This window comes from Pygocentrus nattereri, chromosome 2 (assembly GCF_015220715.1).
Source record: "Pygocentrus nattereri isolate fPygNat1 chromosome 2, fPygNat1.pri, whole genome shotgun sequence".
Lineage (NCBI taxonomy): Eukaryota > Metazoa > Chordata > Actinopteri > Characiformes > Serrasalmidae > Pygocentrus > Pygocentrus nattereri.
The window spans coordinates 32,370,266-32,397,736 of NC_051212.1; the positions used below are offsets into that span (position 1 = coordinate 32,370,266).

Genomic DNA, 27,471 nt, shown 5'->3' on the forward strand with positions numbered 1-27,471 from the left:
TAAGAAAAAAGGGGGGGAGGAGGGGTGAGCGGAGCGGAGGTGAAGAAGAGGATGATGAAGCTGGGAGAGCGGAGGATGGGAGGAAGAGTGGAGTGAGTGAGAGAGATAGAGAGAGAGAGCGAGAGAGAGAGAGAGAGAGAGAGAGAAGACAGGCTGGCTAGCCGATGACTGTGGGTGCCTGCCTGCGAGGCTGAGTGTGTGGCCGGTCGGTCGGTCGGTCGGTGGGAGTTGTGGAGGGACGGACTGCATCGTTAACTACCGGATTGGAACAAAAGCAGCGCGTTTTAAACCTGCGGGGACTCGCCGTAACGGAAAGTTTGAACTTTTCTCCCACCGCCGCCGCCGCTCGGGCTCTCACCGTGCCGGCTCCCCGGCTTTGTTCCGCCACAGCAGCCGCCGAGTCCGCCGCCGATACATGCAGGAATAATAAACTACCAGCCGCTGCGCGTTTGATTGTTATCCGCCGAAGAGGGGAACCCCGGGCTTGTGTTCGCCGAGTGGAGTGAGAGAATGGCGGCCAACATGTACCGAGTAGGAGGTGAGAGTGTTTCCTTCTTTTTGTTTAACGCCGTAATTCTGCGCTTTCTTTAGCCAGCCTGCTAACATTAGCCGCTGCGGCTAGCGAGCTGATTAATAGTCAGCTAGTCGCCTCGTTAGCCTAAATGCTAACTAGCACGCTAGCGCCTTTTCTCATTTGGTGGCGTTTTTTTTATTTCCGCCTTCTTTACAATGGCCGGCTTAGTTAGCAAACGAGCTAACGATTCGCAGAAGCTAACAGAGCGCTACCCGGGGAAGAGAGTGGAAGTTGTGAACTAAAGTTGGGGAAATGTTCGCTACGGGAGGATTGTTATGGTTATTCTGACTAGCCGGCGCGCCGTGGCTCTTAAGTAACCGTCACTTTCTCTCTGTTTACTTTGTAGAGTTGTCACTCACTTTTTAGTGAGTGAGATCGGAGTTTCTGCCAAAAAAAACAGCCTGTGGGCCACGTAAACCACTAAATTCATAACTAATGCTTGGGACTGAATTAAACACTATCGCCTGGAAAAGCCCCGAGTTTCATGCATGTTGGCATCTAACGGGCTGAGCCCGATAATTACCGACTCCGTCTTTACGGTCTCGCTCGCGTATCCAGCTCAAACGCGCAGGAGAGGAGCAGCGCAGCGCTGACGGCTCTTCGCAGCCGCCTGTCTGTCACCCGCTAGTGTAGATGCTGCAAGCCTGTCGGTTTTTACTGCTTAGCGCTTTGTTAGTTAGTTAACCAACACCGTGAGTTGCTGCTGAACTTCGCCGTAGCGAATTAAGGACAACCTGAGCACAGCCTGAGCTCCGAGCAGCTGCCTGCTGGCCGAGCTCTACGCGATGGGACAGCTTTTAACGCGGCTCCCTGCTCATGCTGCTTTCCCCGCTGTAAAGCCGGTAGTTCGCCAGCGTTAGTAAAAGTGATGCTGGCAGCCCGCAAAATCTCTCCCCCTCGCGTGAATGGGACCCCACACCTGCTCACACACTGTAGCTAGCATACATACGCACGCGTCACTTGCTGATTTCCTGGCGACCCTAACAAAGCGGGTCACAGGCAGCGCTTATAATACGGCATCTGTTTAAAGCCTGATGCGCCTGCACTGATCACTGCGCGCTCCGTCCGCGCTGTCGTGCTGATGTGTAGACGGAGCCGTAAGAGCGACTGTAAATAGGTCAGTCAGCGAGGCGATCAAGACGCTGGCTCTTCTTTTTTAATTAATCGACTCGCATCGCCGCTTACCAGCCTGTTCACAACCATCGACTCCATCCGCCTTCCGTTAATGTGGATCATTAACCACACAACACCTCTCTCTCTCTGTCTCTCTCTCTGTCTCTCTCTCTCTCTGTCTCTCTCTCTGTCTCTCTGTCTCTCTCTCTCTGTCTCTTTCTCTCTCGCTGTCTCTGTCTGTGGGTCTTTTTAATGAGTACATTAAGTCTCACCTTTTATACTGGATGTCGACTGTAAGGATGTGGCTGTTTTCAGTTTAGTACTGAATGTCAAAACAAAGAACCCTCACCACAGTATCGCCGATACGCCCCTCAGTCTCCACTGAGGGTCTTGCCATCCTTCCTAAAGAATACACCGTGATCAAAACTAGGCGTCTGGGGGCATTTTGTGTGAGGGGAAGGGGTTTTATAAGAACACCATTTTGTACAAGAAACTGCTGCTTTGAGTCCATCGCCTGTATACTGTATGACATTAGAGCTCTGTAGACTCAAGACGGCACAAGTTATTGAAAATCGCAGCCAGGCTGAAAACGTGTTTGTTGCACTGCTCGCAAATCATGTAACATTGCTGATCAAGTGAAATAGTCATGAGCACTGTTTCCATGAATGGATGTGTTCGAGTCTTTCAGTGAACTGTAGTTGACTGAGTGAACCAACAGGCTGTTCATTCATGTGAAGAGACTGTTTCCTATGAAGTGTGCCTCCACATCAGTCTCAGATTCAGTCACTGTTTACTTGGATCCCAGTCTCTGTTTCCTCTCATTCGTCAGGCTGTTCTTTTCAGACAATGTGCTTTATTTCAGTGTAACTACTTGTTTTTCCTCTGCGTCCCTCTTGTGCTGCCTCATTGACCAGAGTTATGCATTGAAATGCAGTATGTTTATGGAACTGGTTTCAGTACCTAAGTAGTCTAATCATCAGTGTTCCTGTCAGCATAATCTGACTAATGAGCATGTTATTAACATCAGAACAGCTCTGCTACATGGTTTCAGGCACTTTTACGTTTTTTTTTTTTGTTTGGTTTTTTTTTAAAGAACCTTTCAAGAACAGAGTACGGATCATGTAACAATCTCTGTATCACTATAGATATGGAGACTGTGTTTAAATAGATTTTAATTTGTGTAGAAAAAAGAGGTATTGAGAAGTGTTGTTTAGCCGTCATTATCAAAGACAAGGTACTGCTTTTTTATTGGTACCTTTAAAGTTGGGCAAGATGATATTTTATTGCTATCTTGATCATTTTTATCACAATGCACGGTATGCTTTTCAGAACAAATGGTGGATATCATCACTACTTACAAAGAACAGTGGCCAACTGCATGTTTCTTTAACAAGATGAGTCCTATTTAATGGGTTTTAGTGCAGTACAAAGTGTGAAATGTTGACTGGTTTTAAATAGATGTTTTCAACTCTGGCACTACTAGTGCATTGTCTGTGTGTCGAAGTAGCATGACATGTAATATTTAAAGACATTTTCATTATGATGTTTTCCATAACACACCCATCAAAAATGTGAATGATGCCCAGCCTTTCCATTGACCTAAACAAATACTACGTTAGTAACAGCAGCTCAGTTTCATATGGCATGGATTATGATGCCTTGGTGTTTTTGAGATTGACCTTCTGCTCCGAGTCCGGCTCATTCTCTTCCATGATCATGGCCTCTTGGCTGTGAATGTGGTTCACAGCTCCAAATGGTGGAGGCCTGCTGGAAGTGCAGTCTGCTGCCTGCATCCTGGGCATATTGTCTGTTCACTGTTAAATACTAGGGATGCGCATTCTGACTAATTTTGATACTCAGGTGTCTCTGAGTTAAAGAACAGATATCCGTTTAACCGCAGGAAAGACAAAAGGGAGGGAAAAACTGACTGTAGCCAAACTTGGCATACAGCTTTAGGCTTATATTTTAGATAACCAGCGCTGAAGGTTTAAATTAGAAAGCATGTGTTGTTATTCAAAAAATAGCTGAAATCTTATAAGTAACAGAAGCTGCCTCTTCAGATGAGCTAATGATGTAACACTAACCAGTACATTATTGGCTGCTGATGGAGATTCTTCATCTTCTACACGAGGTGTTTTTTTCCTGTCGATGATGTGCCAACATGTTACTTTGTCAGAGAAATGTATTTTCACTGTTTCTGGATCTATGTAACATTAGTAGTTGGTGTAGTTGGTCGGAAAAGCCGGCGGGCAGGCACCCCTGTGAGGTGGTAGCAAAATATATATTTACTCTCAAAACTGTCGTATTTTCCAGTCATGTTAAAACATAAAATCTGTTTCCTTGAACTGTTGGCCTACTTATTTTCTGTCTTCCCTTGATGAAATATAACAAAGACCAAAAAGTGATTTTATTGTTCAAATACAGGCACCTCGAACGGTCAACCAAGTACACATGCACATCCCTGTTAAATACACACACAGTTAAACTACTTGAGTTGGGTGAGGTAGTTATGAGACTATACAAGAATCTGACTTAACATGGTTGGTTTATATCAGTTTAACCGTTTGAGGATTTTTGTCGCCTAAAAATTTGTAGGATTGTGTGATTATTTTCAGTGATGTGCTGAGGTCAGACTCGTAGAATTTTTGACTGCACAATTTGCTGTGTATTCCTGAACTCGAAGTAATCTGGTTCTCTGGTGTTTTTGTTTATTTGAGGTCTGTATAAGGTAAAGATGTCAATGAAATAGCCTTTTGAAAAGTTAGTGGAATAAATGAGATTTTCTTATTGTTGTTGTGTTCTTCACTTAGATAGAAAAGGATTTTCTTGAGAGCTTATTTGCGTGAGAGCCTTTTATATAACATATATTATCTGTTATTTAAGCTGTAAATAGCTGACAGTAAATAGCTATTCTACAGACTAGTATGTTTCATTATGATTTTTGATGTTTGATTATTTTTGGATTATTAGCCTTGTCAGTTTCCAGTTTAGGGTTCATTAGCGTCTAATTTGAAAAGTACAGCCAGACTTTGAACCTCTTCAGTCACAGTGTGTTTGTACTTTTCTCTTTTTGCTTTGCATGTTGTAAGGAGCCCGTCAGACGTCCCATTAAGGTGACCACATTTAGGTTTTTTTGCTGAGCTTAAGATTTGGGGGTTTCATTTTCAGTGGGTTCTGTTGCCCGCTGTTGGTTTTGGTCAGCATGGGTGTCAGTGTTTTTTTTTTTTTTTTAATTATTATTCATGTTCTGTAGTGCTGGGTATTTTGGTGAGTAGTATTAGTATTTGGGCGAATATGCATGTGTGTGGGAGCCTGTGACTGTAAAACTACCAATGAACAACGATATGTTCACAAACACGTGCCACAAATCACACATCGCAGTAACTTCATCCGTTTAGCGTTTAACAGCACTGCAACACAAAGCAGCTTTACGATGTGCAACCAAAATGCTGCTAATAACAGCTAACTCACTACATCTGCGAACTAAACCACGTCTGTGAAAGTAAAATGAACTTGAGGACACAGCTGACAAAAGTCATGCACGCTGTGACATGCAGAAAGGACCTGAGTGAAGTGTTTTTCTGCAATGCAGTATTTTTATAACAGTTATAATAAAGAGCTGACTTGGAGCGCGGTTACCACACAGTGGATGCTGTGCAGTGTCTTGCTCTTAGACTTGAATGTATTGTTTCACTCACTCATTTGTGTGCCATGTAAATTCACACACATCGATACAGCAATCACAGTACCGATATCTGTGTAGTTTTTGGAGATTTATCATCGAGATCCTGGAAAAGATTGTTTGCAATAAAGTCAACACCCTTTAATGCAGTTGGGAGCTAAGCTTTCCCTCACCCTCAACACAGTTATCTGCCCTGTGTGGTTGTTTGCAATCATATGGCATCGTCAAATCGTGTAGTACCGTGTTTTCTCTAGAATTATTTTTTCAGCAGCGGTTGCAGTCCAGACCTCAGGCAGGTGCTCACAGTTTACCACCAGTCCTGCTGATGTACAGGGGAGAGGGACTAGGCATTCCAGCCTTTATTCCTTCTTTCCAACCTGGAGAGCGGAACCAGTTGTAATACAGGTGGAATTGTTGGGATTTAGTCAATTTGAGCAACAAGGCGCAAACCTCTTATGGTACATGTCCACTGCAAGCAGCACACAACTGTCCCTCTGCTTCCTTTGCCAGTGCCGCATGAGGGGCATGTCTGTCTGCAACGTAGGACAGTCAAACCGGTCATTCACTGTGGATTCTAAATAGATTTCAAATAACTTCTCAACTAAGCTGCTCTCGGGAATTTAAAGAGCTCAGTATATTTCAGTATATTAGCTGGCAACAGATGTCAACCAACAAAATAGATCTTTATCAGCCTGCCGTAATTGTGCACCATGTCTTTTTGATGCATCATGAACACTGACAGTGTCAGATATAATCTGCTTTGAGGTGTTTCATTTACTTTGATATTCATTCAGTGTTGGATTGTACAAAATTGGTAACCAAGACACAGCAGTTAATAACTTAAATGTCGTCCAGGCAGATCTGCATAGGAACATACTTGTTGTGCACAGACAATGGAAAGTTGCTTTTGCCTGATTGGTCAGTGCTGCATGGCTTCCGCCTGTAATTTAAATAAAGTTAAAACCAGCTCAGCTTTTCCTGCCGTGCTGTGAGTCATGTTTGTGCTGAGGTCATTACATGTCATGCTACAGAGTGTCATTTCGTTTCATGCATACAAGCACAAATTTTCGCTGATTATGTGAAGCTGATCGCCAGTAGGCTGTAGCTGGTGCTTGTTCTTAGACAGTGGTTGGATTAGTCTAAGTCGGTTAGTTCCAAGTGGCCCACATGGCTCTGTTAATCACTCAGACTGCCAGCACTTTAATACTGACATCAAAATGTGGGCATTTCTTACATTTCTTCTAAGAAGACCGAGTAAATGTACAGGTCAACAATTTGGTGAAGTACAACAGTTTTTGTAAGCATGTGATGTCAAACTTTGCTGCTCCAGATCACAAGTGCCTGGACGTCAGCGGGTTGCCAAGGATGTGTTATTAAGCTCATGACTGAGAAGGCAGATGCAGCATGGCTTTTTTGCTAATTATGCTCGCTCTTCTAGCTGATGTTAACTAGGATCAGAAACTGAAAATGTATTTCTGTCGACTTCATTTGTTCCTCTGAAGAGGCAACCCCTGTTATTCATCCAACACAAAAACCTACCAATGTTTCTCTGCTATATTCTGAGGTTTTCCAGCCATTTCCAATATGTCGCCTCCAGCTGTGGTGATCTTACTTGTGTGTCACGTGACAGGACAGGTGAATCATATTTAAAATAGCCTGAAAAAATCATTAGGACGTGTTTTCCTGCTTTGTAGCAATAAAGCTATATCTCACTGACATTTGCCGTTTATCCGAAGGAGATTGAAAAGCACGAGCGCTCACGATTCATTCACAACTTCAGTTTTACGCATCAATCAATCAAACGAGTCACAGAATAAAAAAGAGCACAAACAAAAAACTTCATCACTTCATTAACAGCTACTAGTGCTGCTCTGTAGGCGAACCTGCCAGTCTGCAGCGACAGCAGAGGAGGGGAAAGTTCAGCTCCTCACTGCTTAAATACATTTATGGCATCATACGCCTTCAAAGAAGGGGATGACCGTTATCTATCGCCACCAAGAATTCTTCGGTGATATGAAGCTGAACTTAGTTTTCTAATCGCCAGCTTAATGATTGATTTCCCTTTCCACCTTAAATGGTGCAGCAACCTCACATACCAGAATGTAACTGCTGCACTATTTAAGGTGGAACAGGAAAATTGACCCGGTAGCGACCGAGACATCAGCGTATTACTAGCGGTGTTTTTTTTTTGTTGTGTTTTTTTTTTTTTTTTTTTTTTTAAATGCGTGTTATGAAGGAAATGACCATAAAGCACTATTACAGTGGTTCTCTTACAAAACGGCGGCTTTTTAACAGAGAAATACTTACATTTATGTGTCTCTATGGCCGCTTGTGCAGCCATCTTGCCCACGATTTGCATAGCATTCCAGGAATTTTCTCATAACCCTCCGTTTGTAGTGCAGCCTCTGAAAAATCTTCATTTGAAGGGACAAATAGCCCTAATACTTCACCCTACCCCTCCATCTCAACAACAGTTGGGACAACCCTACCCTTAGACGTGAATGCGTGTGTGTGTGTGTGTGTGTGTGTGTGTGTGTGTGTGTGTGTGTGTGTGTGTGTGTGTATATATATATATATATATATATATATATATATATATATATATATATATACACACACACAATTTTAATAAATCTCTCTTAAGACTACAGAACTCTAGTGGTTGGAGTGACACTGTAGATCACTTCCTGTTTCCCTATTTCATGGGTATGGAGCATGTAGGAGCTTCAGCATTGAAGGCAAAACTGAGTGGATGCTGCATGAATTAACTCTGAAGGACTGTCACTTTAACACAGTCCAATAGAGCTTCCCACCTAACTTAAGAGTACTTTCTAGTCCTAAACCATCTTAAAGCAATGAAGTTTATGCACGAGTTATTACTGCAGTATAAAATGCCATAGAAATCTTCTTCACTAAAGCCTGATGTATGTATTAGTCTGCTAATATGTCAGTATTGGCAATATTGGGTTTATCATATTATCTTGATGTTGCATTTAAACCAAAGAGATTCATTAAAAATGTTTTTAATGTTATGAAGATACATTCTGAATGTATCTTTTGAAGTTATTTATTGTTTTAAGTAGGGATAGATGTGTGCAATATTTGCAGTAAAACAATCATTGAAAAAATTCAAAGATTGTTAAAAACCCTGCATGATAATGCACAGTGAGCACCACTGTGAAGACAGTCAAGACATGAGAAACTGACTTAGAACATCAGGACTTTTACCAAGATATAATCTGTATATATATCAGTATATAATCTGTACATGCCAAATATCAAGAAGGGCTATAACAACCACAAACGTCTTCAGTACTACTTGAAAACACAACATCTGCTTGACATACAGAATCTAGCAATAAAAAAAACAGGCATAAAGGAAAGTCCCTGCTCATTTGTAGCGTCAAGGTTTGAAAATGACAAAAACCCACGAAGTGTAATGCTAAAGTGTAAAATATATGGTAAATAAATATAAAAATGTTGTGAAATTAATTTCATTTGACAATCTTTATTGATGAGGATGGTGAGTTTTGCAGGCATTATAAAAGTAATTATAATTTTAGTAAGTTTGCTTTATGTGAATTTTTTTTTTTTTTTTTTTTTGGCTCAGTGTGTTACTACATATTAGTTTTGGAAAAATCTTTAATCTCAGGGCATCGCTATTTATTGGTGTCAGCAAAAAAATTAAATAATTAGCAGCCTTTTTTGAAGCTTTAAGCAAGTGTTTTCTGCTTTAATCCTTTAGGACTGCTGTTAAGCACCGTTTGGTGATTTACCTGCTCAGACACACCTGATCCAGCTCCAGTGTGCATTACGAGGTTTAGTGGGTGTGTTTGAATAGGGAAATCACCAACTGTGCTGGATACCAGCCCTAACCGTTGTTCTAGCCCCCTGCTACTGATGAAAAATAGGAATTATAAGAGAATTTACAGAAACCAAATCAAAGAAATTCTGATTCTCCCCACTGTTCATGTTTTGCATCATTTGTGAGTTTCGGCTGTTTAACAAAGGTGACGAAGAAGAGCTGACAATCATATGTCAGTTAAGCATCATTTAACTAAAACAACAGCAACATGAAGTTAAAATCTAAAATCTGAGTATTAAATTATCAGATTATTGTGTGTGTGTGGGGTGGGGGGGTGTGGGTGTGGGTTTTTTTTTTTTTTTTTTTTTTTTTTTTTAAATCCGTATTGACCTCACAAGATCTACAAATCAGCTGGGCCTTATTCTCTACAGCTAGTGCATGTTCTCTTTGAGGGGTAAGTATTGATCTGTGGCCCTGTCTTTTCTCGCTGCCAGTCACCGTGATAAAGCACATGAACCTGAAGAGACCTCCATTTTAATTTGTCCCTGTGGGAAGGGGCTAACAACATGGCTGAATGAAAACAAGAAAGCTGTTTGAAGACCAAGATCATTATCAAAATTCTTCTCCTTACTAACTGGCTGAGAAACAGAAGAATATTGTTCATGCGTTGTGTTTTTGGCTGCACTTGATCATAGATTCTCTCATTATTGATTAACCTAAGATCTTATTCCCCTTGATTACTATGCTGATGAGGGCGTTACATAAGTTCTGTACCCGTTGTGTGTTTGTCAGTTGGATTAACCTTCTTATACTGAGTATAAGTTGAAAAAACAATGCATGAATACTGTATTTAAGGCGGTATCCTCATGTTCCTTTAAGCATCTGTAATACTTCATTTTTCTAGAATGTTGTCTTAATAATTGCACTGGGAAGACAAGCATTAGTGTAACAGATGATTTTTTTTAAAGGCATAATGGAAAAAATACCATTCATGCAATGTTGTTTCTGATTAAAGGTTCACCTTTTTTCTATCTGACTCCTTCATGGTAAAAGTGTGACGGGTTCAATATGTATCAGGAATTAAGTTCTGAATCCATACCTGATCCTACCTGTAAGATCAATTAAATTTAAAACTATGCATTGATATTTAAAACACTTGCAGAAATGACACATGCAGCTCTCAGTCTGTTTAGACAATTTCATATTCATTATCTGTTATTTATATATTTCATGAAACTGCAGTCAGTGATCAAAACTAGGTATGTGGGTACATCCTTTCTCAATAAAGTGGGTAGGGAGGCAAAAGCCTCATGTTATGGGAGCACCCACACTAAATTGACTGGACTTTTCATAAAGCAATTAAATGATCTCTTAATTAGCGTTAATATATGAACACATTCATTTACTAATTTTTACTGTCAAACAATGCATGATGTCAAGTCGTCATATCGTATTGAATTTTATGCATCATTACCCCACAAATCTATAGCGTATTGTGAACCAACAATAATTTAGCCATATTTCTGATGTGATGTGTGGCAGATAAAGAGTAGGATGAAAAATGCAGTAATCGGTGTTCCTTTTAAGGCTTTAAAGTTTAAATGACTTGAACTGATTTTGACCATGTTGCAATGCTAGTAGACCTGTCACAATCATGAGATATTAATGATTTTCTATGTAAATGCTTGGGATTAAAAATTGAATTGGCTTCTTTGGTTTGTGGTATGTAGCCATTAAAGTGCAAGTCTAAAGTAGTGAAATTGTCTGCTCTTGCTTTTTAGCTTTTAGCTGTTGACACTCAAGTCCCAGCAGATACAACTGGCACTCAACTGAACAGACATTACAGACCGCTGCCCTCTAAAGGTGTTTATTGCGCCAGTCAGTTAAAATCATAATCAGTTGAAATATTTGCGCTTAAGTCAAATACTTCTGATCAGCCCCTTATGGAATAATTGTCACAGACCTTCATGTTGTGGATCTTGTGTCTGAGTAAGATGTAGCACTGCTTTCCAAACAGAGCAGTCCACTTCTGTGTAAGATAAGGTTTGGGTTGAGTAATCAGTAGGCTGCGTCGTAATGTTCGAGTGGGCAAATGGATAGGATCGAGAGTTGAAATGGGGAAAAAAGTATCAAGTCATCGTAGTACTTCAGTGGTTGGAGCTCAGAAGTGAAGTTCGAACAAAAACCTGTGTCCAGAATCTGGCAAAATGTGCAACTGCAAGGCTGTTAACCTAATCTGTAATCAACTTTGGTAATGCAAATACTGTATTTTTATTTGTTTTGATTATTTTTGTTTGTTTGTCATTGTTGTTTTTTAATAATTACATTTATCTAAATTATAATTCTTAGTTATTCTTAAAATTTACCTGACATGTGAAATCTAAAAATTACCTCAAAAACTGGTTTAAACCTTAAAGTAGTCTGTAGAATTGAAGGATCGTCAGAACATGCTCAAAGTTTACAGTGAGTTTTGTGGTCAAAATGCTGTTTTTATGTAACTTCTTTCTCTCTCCCCCCCCCCCCCCCCCCACCCCCCCTCCTCTTTCTGCAGATTATGTGTATTTTGAGAACTCGTCCAGCAACCCCTACCTGATCCGCAGAATAGAAGAACTAAACAAGGTGGGTTTGATGGAACCATAATATGTGTGTACTGACACTAGCTGGGCTGTGCCACTGTTTAGTGGATGGTTCTGAATGTTTTAATCCAGAGGCTGGTGTTGAGCACAGTTTGGCAGGTGCTCTACTCACACACTCTCTAAACCATGCAGTTCAGAGAAACAAGTGTGTTTGAGCAGGTATATCATCAAAATGTGCTGCACACTGGCCCTCCAGGACTGGAGCACCCGTGTTTTAATGGAAAGATCTTCTCGTGAGCACCCTCTTCTCACACTCTTAAATGTGTTGGATCTTCATCTTCTCAAGTTCAGGTTTGGTGTATAGACGTTAGAAACAGAGCTAAACAGTGTGTGATGTTGGAGTTGCAGATCCTGCCTTTGGAGGCTCTTATATAATGTAGAGAATGACATTAGACTGTCTTTCAGAGCAGGGATTAAAATGTATTTATGTAACCCTCTCACACTGCTTTGGAGAACAGCATAAGAAATCAGATGAAGTAAGCATGAGAGTGCACACTAGTGTTCTTTACTTTCTTGTGCCACACCTTTTGCACAGGCCACTTTTTTTCCCTCTTTTTTCAACAAATAATCAGTAATAAACATTACACTGTACAGAAGTGTGTTCTCTGTAGAGAATCTCGTCTTGTTTTCTTGATTTTATAAGTTTAAAACATGTCATTTGACCAAGGGCACCTAGACTTTTGCATATACTGTATGTTATTAGAACGGCCTGTTCATTATTACTTACTGAATTGTAACATTATAATAATCACATTTATAAAGGGAGAGAATTGAACCTGAATGGAAATCAATTAAACATTGTTTAAGCTTTTATAATTATGCCTAATTGTCGTATGTTTTGCAAATTCTAATGGCTGAATAGAGAATGGTGTAATTGAGGCTGATTTAAGCCTGGAGTGTAAAAAGTCTGTTTCCTTTGTAAAGCATGGTAAGGTCTTTGTTGTAATTACCTGTTTGGCTCACTTGTCCGTTGTCTTCTGCAGACGGCCAATGGAAACGTAGAAGCCAAAGTGGTGTGTCTCTTCAGGAGGAGAGATATATCTGGCAATCTAAACACGCTTGCAGACAGCAATGCCAGTGAGTACTGCAACATTTCCATATATTTATTTTTCACAGTAGAAATTAGGCTCTGGTTATTCACATCTTTTTTTTTTTCTTTTTTTTTTTTTTTTTTTTTCCTTCAAAGGAAAACAAATTCTCTCTCTAGGCATCTGGCAGTAACTTCACCTAACCTCAGTAGAAAAGCCAAATTGCAATAGAATATACACAGTTTTCTTAAGTTTGTCACAGCAGACCACAAACTTGTGTGATTTTAACAGGCTGTGTCAACGTCCATCAAGATGCTCGAATTCCAGTGATTAACAAATATTGCTGTTCATGTGTAAAACTGTTGATACTTGTCTGTGATGCAGGGTTTTGTATGCGCTGCATCAGTTAAGATTTTTGTAATTAGGTATTGCCCTGTGTGACGTGGCTTGTGCTCTTAGTTGTTCATATTTCTAAGGACTCTTGTGTCTAACCTGTTTCTCTGTAGTGGCGATAAAAATGCAATAAATATGGATATTGCTGCACACATGCTAGACAGATGCCCACTATTCCTATTCCTGGGCACTACATTGACGTTAATAGACTGGCAACCCTGCAATTAGTGCCCTGCACAAAACAGCCAGCTTTGTCAAGTGTCTTAATTTGGGCACAGTAGGCTTCAGTTTGCATAGCTGATGCTGCTATGTAATGGTGTTAAAGGAGTATGTTACTATAGTAGTAGCCTTACCTTCACACAGTGTCGGTTAGATGTGCAGGTGCATTAGCTTTTCGGCAACATGTGGTGTTAGCATTTTAGCTGTGTAACAGCTTTGTACTAGAGATGCAATGTTGGGTATGAATCTGATTCAGTCCTGCAACAAATGGCACACACTCACATTATGTAATGTGATGTTGTTGGCGTTGTGTCTCGTCTTGTGGGGTAATGGGATGTTCGACTAATTTGAGCATGATGGTCTGCTTTTAGATGCTCATTTTAAAATGTGCTTTTTCAAAGATGAAATTGATGCCATGTACAGCATCTACCGATACCGGTACCAATACAGATAAAAATGTGTGATCTTTTTCTTTTCAGCATTAGTATCGGAAAAGAAAGAGTAGTATTGTGCCTTCTCTTCTTAGCAATATAGAGAACCCAAACATGTTCAGAAGAAAAGTGTCAAACATGTCAGCATTTACAAAATAACTTGCACCTCAAAGGTCTGTACATGGCCAGAAGAGTATCAGTACCTTTTCAGAGCTACAGCTCATGAACTGGCATTAGCTTAATATGTAGTAAGCGTGACTGCTGTTTAACATTTGGCGTCTATAACTGAACTGAAAATAACTTTTCCAGAATCCATGTACTTGATTGTGTTCCAGTTTATTGTTCAGTGACTTGATGAAATGTGTACACAGTGCAGACACTGAGGAACGGGAAAAACAAAAATGTTTTTGTCTGAAAATTACTGAGCCAAAGCGGTTTGCTCATATCTTTAGGGGACGCGCCAAAAGAGCAGTCTTCCCACTCCGTAGCCATGTTAGCACTACTGGTAAGGCCATATCAGAAAATGTGCCTAACATTTAGTCACTTGCTTTTCATAATTACAATTGCAAAACAGTCATTTAACATTTAAAACAGTCATAACAAACATTTAGAAGACGGAAAGGCTGTGTGTGTCTTAAGTGTCACTATGACGGTCTGGTTGTTCAGATTAGATCCGAGACAATGTGGTGTTTTCTTTGTTGGTATTGGTGGTTCCTGTGCTTGTAACACAGGTGAATAAAACTGTTTTATGTGTTTATTGCTCATTCTCTTACAAGCCTTTCATGAGTTACAGTAGGGGTGGGTGATATGACCATATGTTTTGATAAATAGTCACCCGTCACTCTTCATGTATCAGATATAACAGATTTAACTGGAAATGATGTAGGTGTTTGTATCTTACTATTGTTAAGAAGTTGAGATATTGAGTTATAAGTAAAGAATGACGCATCTCGTCTTGTTTCATGTAAAACTTGAATTAAAAGTATATTGTAATGTAATCAGGTTTGATAGCATTTTTAAATGTTTTGCTGCTGCTTTTTGTCTGTTTCAGATTTTCAAATCCCAGAAAAACAAAATACCAGGAGACATATTGTGTATTGTGACAGTTTTAAGTATCATGATATTATATCTGCTGTTAAATGTCACTTTAAGTATGTATGGTTGGTGCGTTGTTATATAGGAATATCAATATGGATGGCTGCCATAACTAAACTCCTCCGTCACTGGTTGCATGGCATATTTCACTATTTGCTTTAATAAAAGTGCCTGCAAATAACTTGAAACAGACAAAATAAGTAGGTAAAATGTATTAATAACGTAATGGCAAAATGGGCAAAACTTTGTCAGCTTTTAGTGCATTTCGGTCATTATTCACTGGTTTGTTATTGTTCGTGACTATAATCTGTGTAAAAGCAAAGTAAGGACACAATACGAAGGAGTGAATAGTGTGTTCTTTTGAGTTAAGACTCTCTGAACTAACTTAGGCTAGTGGGTTAGTTTTGTTTTTGTGTTGATTTAATAGCTCTTTATACAGAGTTTTAGTTTCATGGCTTATATAGGAGACTGTAGATTTCAGACTGGAGCCAAAAAAATAAACATTCATCAACAGTGTGCCGAGTTGCCTCAGTGGTAGGTTTACCATCGATTTGCTGTCATTGTTAATGAAATCTGCATTAAACCCAAATATTTATTTACTAACCGTTAAATGAATTGGGCAGAGCATCGTCCCAAAGCGGGGCAAAGTCTGTTTGAGTCTTGAAGGGATTTAGAGCGTTGCTGTGTGATTCCACCAGTTTTGCACTACTGAACCTTTATGTTTTTCTGCTGTACTGCTCCTCACGGCACTGGGCTCATTCCTGCATGGTTGTTTTAACACGGTGCCGTTACAGACGACCTACGATTCTGTCCCACCCACTGAGGCTTCCTCCTTGCTCCTTCTCCCTTCTTCTTTCCCCTCATCCTCCAGACTCCCCAACACCCCCCTTCCCCTGCCCTCACCCTCCTACTCTGTCTGGGCTCCTGTGAGCTTGTCCTCTGCTGGCCCTGAGCCTGCAGTCTCAACTCCACACTCTCTGAACAAAAGAGCCTTCATGGGACCTGCCGGGGCCTGGTGAAGAAAGGGTTAATGCTAACTCGCTGGTGTCTTTGTCAAGGAGTGTGTGTGTGTGTGTGTGTGTGTGTGTGTCTGAGAGTCTGACTTTGTGGTGTGTGTGTGTGTGTGTGTGTGTGTGTGTGAGTGTTGGGGGCGGGGTTGTTACTCAGTGGGGGATGGGCGCCTCAGGTTTGTGCACAGGGTTTCCCAGTAAATCTGGCAGGGACTGGCTAGCCGAGGGGGGGACACTGGAGTGGCAGGAGGGGTTAATGGAGAGGGGTGTGGTCAGATGCCCCGCCCACTCAGTGACAGGGTTTCCTCTGGCTTATTGCAGGGGTGGAGTTCACTCAGATCCTGTGATAGTCCCATCAGGTCTCACCTCACACAACCACCCACTTAATGACAGAAGAAATTCTACATTTTCATGCTTTTTGTGAAATGAGAAGGAAGTATTTGTCTTGTAGTTCAGTAAATAAAGCCATGCAGACGCTGTTTCTCAAGATATTTTGTAGAATTTGACACAGTTTCCATTTATATGAATGGATGTCCACACAGACTTAGTTTAAAAACACTTTCTCCAATATTTCTTCTGAAATAGAGTATTAATTGGGAGTTTGCCCCCCCCCCCCCCCCCCCCCCTTTAGTTATACCCTCTAATCTTCTGAGAAGGCTCCCAGAATTGTGCGTACATGATATCATCAAAGATGTGCGAGGCCAGAGTAATGTTCTCATGCAATTAAAAAAAAAAAAAAAAAAAAAAAAATCTCTTTTTCATTCATCTTTTTTTTTTTTTTTTTTTTTTTTTTTTTTTTTAGTTCATTTATATTCAGGTAATAGATCAGATATTATGGCAAAAGAATTTGTGTGCAAATGAACATTTTAGACTGGACCAAAGAAATATTTGCAAGTATATCTATAGAAATGTACTGAAATCCTATAAGTAGTTTCGTAACCAACACTAAAATTAGTTTGGGCTGTTAGGTTCATCAGAAGTGGATCTGCTTGTGATTATTAGGAATTGGAGAAGCAGGGTTTTTTTTTTTTGGTCCTCATATCCAATTTACTCATTGATAAAATGATAAATGTGAAATGCCATGCTTGAGTTTTTCTAAGACTGAGAAATTTCATGATTTACAACCTACTCTGAAAACATACTTTAGTGATAAAAGACAAGCTACATTCTGCTTCTCTGGCACAAATCAGCTTGTCTTTCATCACACATTGGGATTTCACACTGCAATATTAATGGTTGGATCTGTACCGTACTTAGAATCTGAGTTTAGGGCATCTTTATATTTAAAAATAACCTGAGAATTTTACTTTAACCTAAAATTAGTGCATAGCACAAACACTGAATGTTACAAAAGTATATATTAGCTTGCTGGTTAAATTCTAATGTCCCACCCGAGCTGAGCGACGTTTTATGTATTTTGTGTTATGGAAAAGGCTGAAAGTTTTATTGTGGTCTGATACTGATTGATTAGGTGTGGTTCACAAATGCCTCTCCAACCCATCTCACAGATATTGGATGGTGCTCTGTTATTCCAGAGAATTCCTCATTAAAAAAAAATAATAAAAAAGTGCCTACACTTTATATACCTCTCGCTGATGACTGGAATGGGCAGGGGGTTTCAATAGAATTTTTAAAGAAAGAAAATGTATTAATTTGCTTTGAAGAACATTGGCAGCATGAACTGATGCATGTGTGGGTTTTTGCAGGAGACTTTGAGGAGGAGTCCAAGCAGCCACCAATTGCGGAGCAACAGAAACACCAGCTTAAACACAGAGAACTGTTCCTGTCCCGACAGTTCGAGTCTCTTCCTGCCACACACATTCGGTAAATTTTATTCTCACAAAGACATGCACACTGTGGCTTTCCACCACCCACCCCATACATTCTGCACATCTACCCCCACCATAACTTAAGGTGTTGTTTTGTTGAAATGTTCCTTCCATGTTTATGTGGTTATTTCTAGGTAATGTGTTTAAGATAACTCATGTTAATATTTCTCCACAGGGGGAAGTGTAATGTCACACTTCTGAATGAGACTGATGTTTTAACAAGCTACCTAGAGCGAGAGGTAAGACAGAATTTGCTTTGATTTACAGCAAAACCCAAAGCTGAGAGGACTGAGTGAATCCTATAAGCATTGTGACAAACACTGATCATAAATTTAATGCTATGAAGGGAATATTGCAGTGGTTGTTCTTTGCAATCAGTGTAATAGTTATGTGTGGGCTGTGCTTTGCAGGACTGTTTTTTCTACTCATTGGTATTTGACCCAGTCCAGAAGACCCTGCTGGCTGACCAGGGTGAGATCAGGGTGGGCTCCAAATACCAGGCTGAAATCCCTGACAAATTGGCTGAAGGTGAGGTGCAAAAAATAATTATGAATAATTATAATAAAGGATGGTCTTAAGAACGTAGCTATACAGGATTCAGAGTGCGTTCTCCTGTTGAGTTTTTAAGCCAAAACATTGTATGAAATATGAGTAAAAATGAAACTCATTACTGTCTCATTGTAGGTGAATCAGACAATCGAGTACAGGAGAAACTGGAGACAAAGGTGTGGGACCCAGATAACCAACTGAAGGACTCTCAGATAGATCAGTTTCTGGTGGTGGCTCGGTGAGTCACGGCGTTCAGATTCACCATCTGATCACAACTTGCTCTCGTTACCTTGGAAACCATACTCAGGGCTCATGCTAACTCCACAAATTCTTGGATCTAAACCAAATTGTTATTAACATACTGAGCATGACTGATGTTGCACTGGGTAGAAATATGAGATGTTGCTGTTTTTGTTTTACATTCCAAAGTAATAATGCACCATCATTAACGTCATAGCGGACATTATTGATTACTTATATGGAATTGTTACAGTGAGCAGATAAGATTTTTCTACTGAAAACCCACTAATAATCACTTCTGCTTCAAATTGCGTTGTATAAGTTGTATACATAGACAATGTAGCTTGCAGTTCAGTTTCTGCATTGGTGGAAAATGTACCTGGGTAACTTGTTCTAAAATAAGTTAGTCAGCTGGCTGCACTACAACAGTTAAAGGGGGAATTCCACTGAAAATTATGATTGGCTTAAAAGACGACTCACCTAAATGTTTATTTATTTCTAACAGAAAAATTAAAATCCTAACAGAACAATCTTCATGCTTGTGCTAGCCATGTCATGAATTAAGCTTGAATATTGTGTTGTTTTTTTGTGTTGTTTTTTTAATTGGCCAGGCAGTGCCAAATGCTTATTACATCTTGGGACACATTTATTTGCAATATCAGATTGATAAATAAAAATGCAGTGTTTTGTTGCAGTTCCCCTTTTAACTGCTGTGTTTTCTGGTTAAACCAAGAATGTTTTCTCAGAACTTTTCATTTGGTAAAACCCTTTGATACCAAAAATTGTATGCCAAGGTAGGATTGTGTCATTATGTTCCACATACCGTTTAGGATTATTCAGTTTTTCATTGCCTTTAATGTCGCCATCTGTTGGTCATGTAATATACTACATGGTTGTTTAGCCCAGTAGCCCATAATGCATAGCACCATGTAAATCCAATTGTTTCAAATAATTTACTGTTTTGGTGGGTTATGTAAATTATATTAGTAAATATGTAAAATGACCTTTTAACAACTTGATAAAAAGTATTAATTTAATAATGTAAGGCTAATTGTTGTTGTAGATTTTTTTTTTGGGGGGGGGGGGGGCAGGGGGGTAGTAGTACATGGTATATATTATAGTCATAATGCTGATACCTGTGTTCCAGGGCTGTGGGGACATTTGCCCGTGCATTAGACTGCAGCAGCTCTATTCGCCAGCCCAGCCTGCACATGAGCGCGGCAGCTGCATCCAGAGACATTACGCTGGTAGGAGGACATGCATGCATACATTTACATATTCACCGTGTCACTCTTTTAGTGGAGTATGTCATGACGCATGTCTTATTGTATGAAATTAAACATTCATTATTCAGGAACTGTCATACAGTATCATTTCTAGAGCTAAGTAAGTCTTTCTTGGTATTTGATGCTGCATTGCACTATTCTAAAGATAATTTCATGATCCATATTACCATCAGAGGAATGCAGATCTTAATACAGTAGATCCAGGCCTTCATCTTCCTTGAGTGAAGACCTTGTTAACTCTGTCTGTATTTTCCAGAAGACAAGCCAAAAAAAGAAAGGAGAGAAATTATTAAATACATTTTTAATTAGAAATGGCTTTTTTTTTGGTCTCTGGTCCACAATAAATTGCATACAAATGTGACATCATAACAGGAAAAAAATATTTAATTTTGCAGATATGCTTTCTTTTCCCAGTTCCATGCTATGGACACACTGCAGAAGAATGGCTATGACCTGGCCAAGGCCATGTCCACACTGGTGCCGCAGGGCGGGCCTGTGCTATGCCGGGACGAGATGGAGGAGTGGAGTGCCTCGGAGGCCATGCTGTTCGAAGAAGCGCTGGAGAAATATGGAAAAGACTTCAATGACATTCGCCAAGATTTTGTGAGTTCATAAACTACTGCTCATTAGCCTCACCAGTCTGTTCATATCCTGCAGATTTGGTGTTTTGGAGATCTGGAAAAGGCCATCCATTTATAATGTGACTAACACTTAACTTCATTTCATGGATTATCTGTTTTCCCAGTTGCCTTGGAAGTCGCTAGCTAGTGTGGTCCAGTTCTACTACATGTGGAAGACCACAGACCGTTACATCCAGCAGGTACATCTTCATCTACTGCCCTTCTCTGTCCTATCATGTACTGTCCATCACCGACAGCAAATATCTGTTGTTTGTAAACCCTCTTTTGAATAGATGAACAGATGCCTAAAAAAAAAATAACCTGCTTAATGAGAGAGGCAGGAACAGTTTCGTTAGACCATTAACGTAGCAAAGCTTGCCGTGTTGCATTTACACACATACAGGTCTGATCACAATGTGGGCTCGACCAGCTCAGAACAGATAGATACAGACAATGTCTGCATGCAGGACACATGTTAATGCCAGGTGTAAAAAAAAAGCCCTATTTAATAAAGATTTCTCAGAAGTGCATTGAGAAGTTATGCTTTTTTCTCATTTTCAGAAAAGACTGAAGGCAGCAGAAGCAGACAGTAAACTGAAACAGGTTTACATCCCCACCTAGTGAGTATTTACTGTAAAAGCAACAACTATGTATTGTGTTCTTTAGAAGTTGGGTGTAACATAAGTATTGTCATCATTAGTCTGGGTTGCTGGAGTTGCATGGCAGAAACAAGATTTTTGACCTCACTCCTTTGAAGGGCACTGTGTAGTTTGACATTGCATGAATTACTTCTTTAAATATTAAACAATAAACATTTATTTGTTTTTATTGTTAAATCAGCACCAAACCCAATCCCAACCAGATCATGGCTCCTGGTAACAAGCCTGGCATGAACGGAGCCGCAGGTTTTCAGAAAGGCCTGTGCTGCGAGAGCTGCCACAGTGAGTACAATAACATTAATCATGCTTACTCTGCCTTGACATCCTTCTCCTATAGCTCAGCTTTACATGAGTTGCCTATAGATATTTGGCCATTATATTGGACACAGGACATGATGGCATGCACTCATTAATCCAGGAGATATTGTTATGCATGACCTTTTTACACCAAAATTTGCTCCTCCAGCTGCCCAGTCACCTCAGTGGTATGCATGGGGACCTCCCAACATGCAGTGTCGACTCTGCGCCTCTTGCTGGATTTACTGGAAGAAGTATGGTGGGCTGAAGACCCCCACGCAGTTAGAAGGAGCTACAAGATCTGGCTCGGTATAACTCGACAACTCGCCCTAAAATAAATTTTCATGCTAATCATACTAATAAATATATATATATATATATATTAGTCCAAGATCACCCTGGTTTGCAACTTACCTCCCGACTACATCCACTTCTGCAATAGGATGCAGCCCCACGTGGTCACATGACTCGTCAGGAAGTGCAGGGCATGTCTCCATTTACCAGCAGCGCCGGCAGAGCAAAGCTATTGGCCAAGAACCGGCAGACGTTTATTCTGCAGACCACCAAGCTGACCCGCATCGCCCGGCGTGTATGCCAAGACATTCTACAGTCTCGCCGGGCTGCCCGCCGCCCTTACGCATCCATTAATGCCAATGCCGTCAAAGCAGAGTGTGAGTGCACCGTTGCTACTGCCATTCCAAACAGGAACAGAACAAAATACTTTGCACACAGACACGATAAAGATGCTGTTATAAATGTCATAGAACAGGCTTTATGAAGGAGATTCATGAAGGAAATATACAAGGTTATATACATCTAAACAGCACTGTATAATCCTACTGTGGCATTATATATAATAAGCACTAATGGTTAGATGCTAATTAATTCTTTATTTTCTCTCTCAGGTATGATAAGACTCCCTAAGGCATCAAAGAGTGCTATAAAGAACCGCCCTGTTCCACGACCATCCCTCGTCAACATAGTAAAAGAACTTGGTAAGAAAGTGCCGTTAAGCTCTTTTTCACTGGTCAAAATTCAGAAGGAGTCTTTATGGTTTGTAATGTAACTGATCATGTAAATGTATAATTATTTCTCTCTGTTCTTCAGCTGTCCAGGCTCCTCTTAAACTCAAAGCTCCCCGTGGTGCTCCCACCCCTATCAACCGCAACCAGGCAAGCCAACCCCGCAGCGCCCCGGCCCTGCTTGGGAAGAGGCCCTTTGATAGCGGAAGTTATGTGAGTCTCTCTCTGTCTCTCTAATATTGGAATGGTCAGTTGGTAGAATTTTAGCAATGTATAGAAAGGGAAAAACTGTTTAACTGTTTTTAGTTGAATAATGATGGTAAATTAGAAAGTAGATTTAAGGGGGAATTCCACCAATTTTGCAAGATTTCTCCAGATTTAATCGTTGAGGTGTAAACTGTTGATCAGAGTGGTTTGATGTGAAATGGTGAATTGTATAGAAACTTGCTGACTCAGATTTCTTTACAGTGGTGGAGACCAAAGGTTCATGATGACTACAGCCCAAATATAGCCATTTTTAAATTTAATATCCAAAATAACCTGTGAACCTGCAGTGAAACCACAAGGAAAAATAGTGTTCAATCCAAACTCTGAAGTTTTCTCTGGGATCTGTTTTACCCTACAACGCCTTGCATGTACCTCTTTCTTCTGCGCATATGTAAAAATGTGCACCAAAGATTTAATAATGGCTTTCTGTGACACAGCTCTTAAAGGCATTAGTTGCCTCAGATGCCAGGTTCCTATAACAAGTCTAATTCTAAGCGGTACTTTTCTCTAAAATAGCGCGTTTCGCATTAAAACATTTCTGAATTTATTTTCAATTCTAAGGACTGAATTATGCAGAAATTTGGAAAAATCTGTGGAATTCCCCTTTAACAACAATAACGATAATAACGCAGTATGATGATAGTAGCAACAACTCGGATGTCTCTCTGCCTCCCTTTCTTTTTTTTTTTTCTTTTTTTTTTTTTTTTTTTGTTTAACTCGTCATTACACATACTGCACCACTGACCCTTTTACCAATCTTACTGGTTTTCTGTTGGCTGCAGGTGGGAGGGCACCCCTTTTCCACCAATGGGAGGCCATTTATGTCCAGCATGAGAACAACTTCCCAGTCAGTAATAAAGCGTCAGAGAGTCAGCCATGGAGATGCCCCCAATCCTGTAGTGTTTGTGGCTACTAAAGAAACCAGGTGTGTTACAACGCAAGTTTTACCCCAGTTGTAGGCCAGATTCTCAGTCTAGTTTGCTGTAGTCTGCAGATTTTGAGGCCGTGTGAGTCGACAGTTGGAAAAGAAAATCGAGTAGCGTGCGAGGGTCACAGATTTTTGCCTCCTGGTTGTGTTTCAGACCGGTCAGAGTATTTCAAACTTTCATCTTTCTTTCCCCCAGTCTGAGTCTGAACCTAGTAGTGCAGATCTGCATTGACTTCCCCAACAAAAAGCACAAAAGAAATAAATACAGCAAGTTAAAGAAAAATGGGAAATAGGCACTCACATGTGTAGCGAAGCTTTTCAATGAGCTGTTTAAGGCGCGAACACAGTTGAGTGCATTTACTTTGAAAACTCTAAAAACTACCACACTGATCACAACTTTACACCCACGACCTCACCTGGGTATTTTTCAGCTGCTTCTTTACTGTATCATCGCAAATGGTGGCTAAAAAAGCTGCTCCATGTTTATTTGCATCTCCTAGTAACGGGAGAATGCGGGTGTTCAAGCAAGTTTGCGTGTGATCCCCGAATATTTCAGTTGCCCCAAAATATTCTGCAGAAGCCAGTCAGATAGTATGAGATCCTGTCTTTGACTCTGTTAGAACTTTAAAAGTTGTGTTGTGTATCCAGTGCAGTACAGTAACTGTGTTAATGTGCATGTGTTTTTCTTCAGAGCACTGAGAAAACACCTGACCCAAGCAGAGATGCGGCGGGCAGCTAGGAAACCAAACATCCCTGTCAGGGTGAAAATTCCTCTGCCTCCACGGCCACTTCCTGTACCCATCCTGCCCTCCAGTACCAGCGAGCCAATTGTGCTGGAGGACTAAAGCACCTTTCTGTTAGGCCACACCCCTTGCCATCACACATCAGATTCCACCACGTTTAGATGTTTGTCTCTTCTCCCACCAAAACCTGATTTTTGCAAACCCTCATTCACATCAACTCACTGTTTTACTCTGTTTCAATGTATCTCTCTCTTTGTCTGTCCGTTTCTGTCTGTTTGCTTGTCCATCTCTCTTATTCTCTGGTGCTGTTTCTCACTCTCGCTCTGTCAGCAAACACGCATACAGACACTCAGACCAGCGTAAGCCCCACGCATCTCACAGCAGCAGGCTTTGGGCATGGACTTTGTAGTGTTTTATTCCAGTGTTATGGTTTAATTTTTCCCCCTCCTTTCCCTCCCTTTCCTCTTTTTTAATGGCAGATATTTTTAACTGTGTAATTTAAATCAGATAATGCTCAACATGAAATAATGGTGATAAAGCACACTTTATTTTTTTCCTCCAGGTCGATCTTTATTTGTGTAAATATTAACATTTTTCAGGAGTGGTATCTTTATTGCTGGGTTTAGAAGGGGAGGGAAGGGATCTGAATTAGGGGTTTTGGCATGTCTCTTTTTTTCATCTTTCTCCTTTTCTTTGGTCAAAAAAAAGGAAGATCAACATGTCCCACTTCTTTTCTCAGTACTGTAGTCAATTTCAGGTTTGGAAACCTGTAGTCTTTTTTTTTTTTTTTTTTTTTCCCTGACCGGTTTAAATGGTTCTCTTCAGTCTAATCCAAGCTGAAGCATCTCACTTAACGAATCCTTAATTCAGCTCAAATGGACAGCAGAGCTCTGGACTGCAGAGGTGTCCCCACCACTCCATATGCCATGGATCAGCGGACTCAAGTTTAGAAATACTTTTTTTTTTTTTTTTTTTTTTTAAATGGTCCCACTGTTTCCCCTTTTTACATTGTAATCGTTGAGCAATATGTGATAGAACATTTGTCTGTGATAAGAAATGATTTGGAGATGTATTTGATTTGCTCTGATGTTTGGGGGCTTGGCTGGGTTCTGTTTGAAATGGTTTTTCTCAGTGCTAATGGTGACAGAATGTTGATGGCTCCAAATTACGTTCCCAGAACAGATCAAGGTGAAAAGGTGTTGGTATAAAGGAAGGGCAAGCATAGGTCAGAGAAACCCTGTGGCTTTTATAGATCAAGGGTACATTTTTTTTTTTTTTTTTTTTTTTTTTTTTTTTTTCTTCTTCTTCTTTTTTTTTTTTTTCTTTTTTTCTTCTTGAAAAGTAAATGGTTGTTTTCTCTCACAATCAGTAAAAAGCTGCCCCCCTACACACTTTTGTATGTGTAAAATAATGAATAAAGCCATACAAATTTAGGTTTGCCAGTTATACTTTCTCTCGTGTATGCCAAGATGCTCAAACCTTTCATGTATCTGATAACCCAGCACCTGAAATTCTGAATGGAGCTGCGTGCAAGGCAACGTAGTGATTGTAGGTAATGTAACTGTAGTCTGAATTGAGACAAAGGAAAAATGCTGTTTATGACAGGACTTTTTTTTTAACTGCTCCAATAGATCATAGACTGATTTGATACTGAATCATATCCTCATTTATTGGTTTTATTTGTGCTGTTTTTGACATGTAAACAATTGGACTTGCTCATTCGCTCATGGCATTGTGAAATGTCAACCAGTGAATGAGGCTCACATCATTCTTCCTTGTACACGGCCCCCCCCCAGTTTTAGGGGTTTTGTAAGGTTTCTTAAAATGAGTGTGCACTGCGCACTAAAGACTAAAATAAATGTTAACCTCTCCCCCAAGAAAAGTTGCCAGTTTTATATGAAAATAGTAGCCTGAGATGCTGCTACCTTTAGCCGAGGGCTAAATATGTCCATATAGTTCTCCATTTGGGGTTGGGTTAAAGGGAAGGGAGGGTATATCAGTTCATTAAGGTAGATTCAATTTTGTATGTCAGTGATTTTTTTTTTTTTTTTCCCTCAACTGTTTTTTATTCTAATGTCTCTGTATCCTTTAATGCATCTTGATAAGAAAAGAAATAAAGATTTTTTTTCTTTGTGGTCATACACCTTCCCCTTTTTCCTCTGATTTTTATCAGGTTAATTTCACAGGCAAGCTTGCTTGTCCCGAGTGCCACTGTATGGCATGTGTTGAATATTTGTATTATAGTATTAAGACTGTGTATTAAAATACGGATTTTTCGATTCCATTCGAGTTGATAAATTTGTTAAGCATTTAGAATTCGATTCACAAGTCTACATGTAGGTCTGCTGTAGAGCCGGATTTATTTTGGGTTACAGCAACTTCGGCGTTACTTCACTGCGGACGCTCTTCTTTATACTGCAGTGTGCAGGTTGTTTTTAAAGTTGCGTCTTTAAGGTGAGAATTTGTGTCGTGTTTCACTCTAATCTATCCGAGGGGTCCCGATAACCAGGCTGCACCAACCCTGTGATGTCGATGATGCTAAAATAGTGGTAAATCTGGAAAGAGAAAAGCTTTTATTTTGGTACTGTTCTACAGCGCCCTGTCAGTCTCTGTGAGCACATTAGTAACTATCCCCTCTGATCACGTTCAACAATTCTGACCAAGCAAGTCTCTCAGATCTCACCCCAGACCGCTCTCATTACATTTAAAGACGCATTTGATAAATCGGTGAACATCCAGTTTAATGGCAGACCCGAGCTCATGGCGTGTCTTCTCTCTTTGTTTAAGCGGCGCTGAGTGTCATCACCGACTCGCACAATGAAATCAGACGGGCTCGACCGCCGCCTCGCAGACGGTCATTCAATTAGCAGAAGCGAGGTGTGACCCGCTAATGACCGCAGGAGCGCTGCGCCTGTGTGTGTTTTAAGAGCTCGCCATTTGAAGTCGACCATTAAGCTACTGCCAAACGATGTTTATTGGGCCTCAAACAAACTCCTACCTGAATCCTGTCAGGACGGGAGAGAACCAGAGCGGCTGATTTGCATA

General features: G+C 40.3%; 1 protein-coding gene across 2 annotated transcripts; it reads left to right on the top strand.

Annotated features, from left to right (window-relative positions):
* On the top strand, positions 1-26,708 carry mta2 (metastasis associated 1 family, member 2). Of its 2 annotated transcripts, XM_017719961.2 has the most exons (18): positions 4-538; positions 11,726-11,793; positions 12,794-12,887; positions 17,693-17,810; positions 17,991-18,054; positions 18,226-18,343; positions 18,500-18,602; positions 19,752-19,851; positions 20,305-20,493; positions 20,636-20,710; positions 21,072-21,130; positions 21,351-21,451; positions 21,636-21,775; positions 21,909-22,137; positions 22,372-22,461; positions 22,574-22,701; positions 23,538-23,680; positions 24,375-26,708. In XM_017719961.2, exons 1-18 carry the CDS (start codon positions 511-513, stop codon positions 24,526-24,528), a joined length of 2,001 nt encoding a protein of 666 aa, XP_017575450.1. In that variant the 5' UTR covers positions 4-510; the 3' UTR covers positions 24,529-26,708. The 2 variants fall into 2 exon arrangements, with proteins under 2 accessions (XP_017575451.1, XP_017575450.1); XM_017719962.2 differs by lacking the exon at positions 23,538-23,680 and having other exon boundaries at positions 1-538.
* Positions 26,709-27,471: the final 763 nt, after the last annotated feature.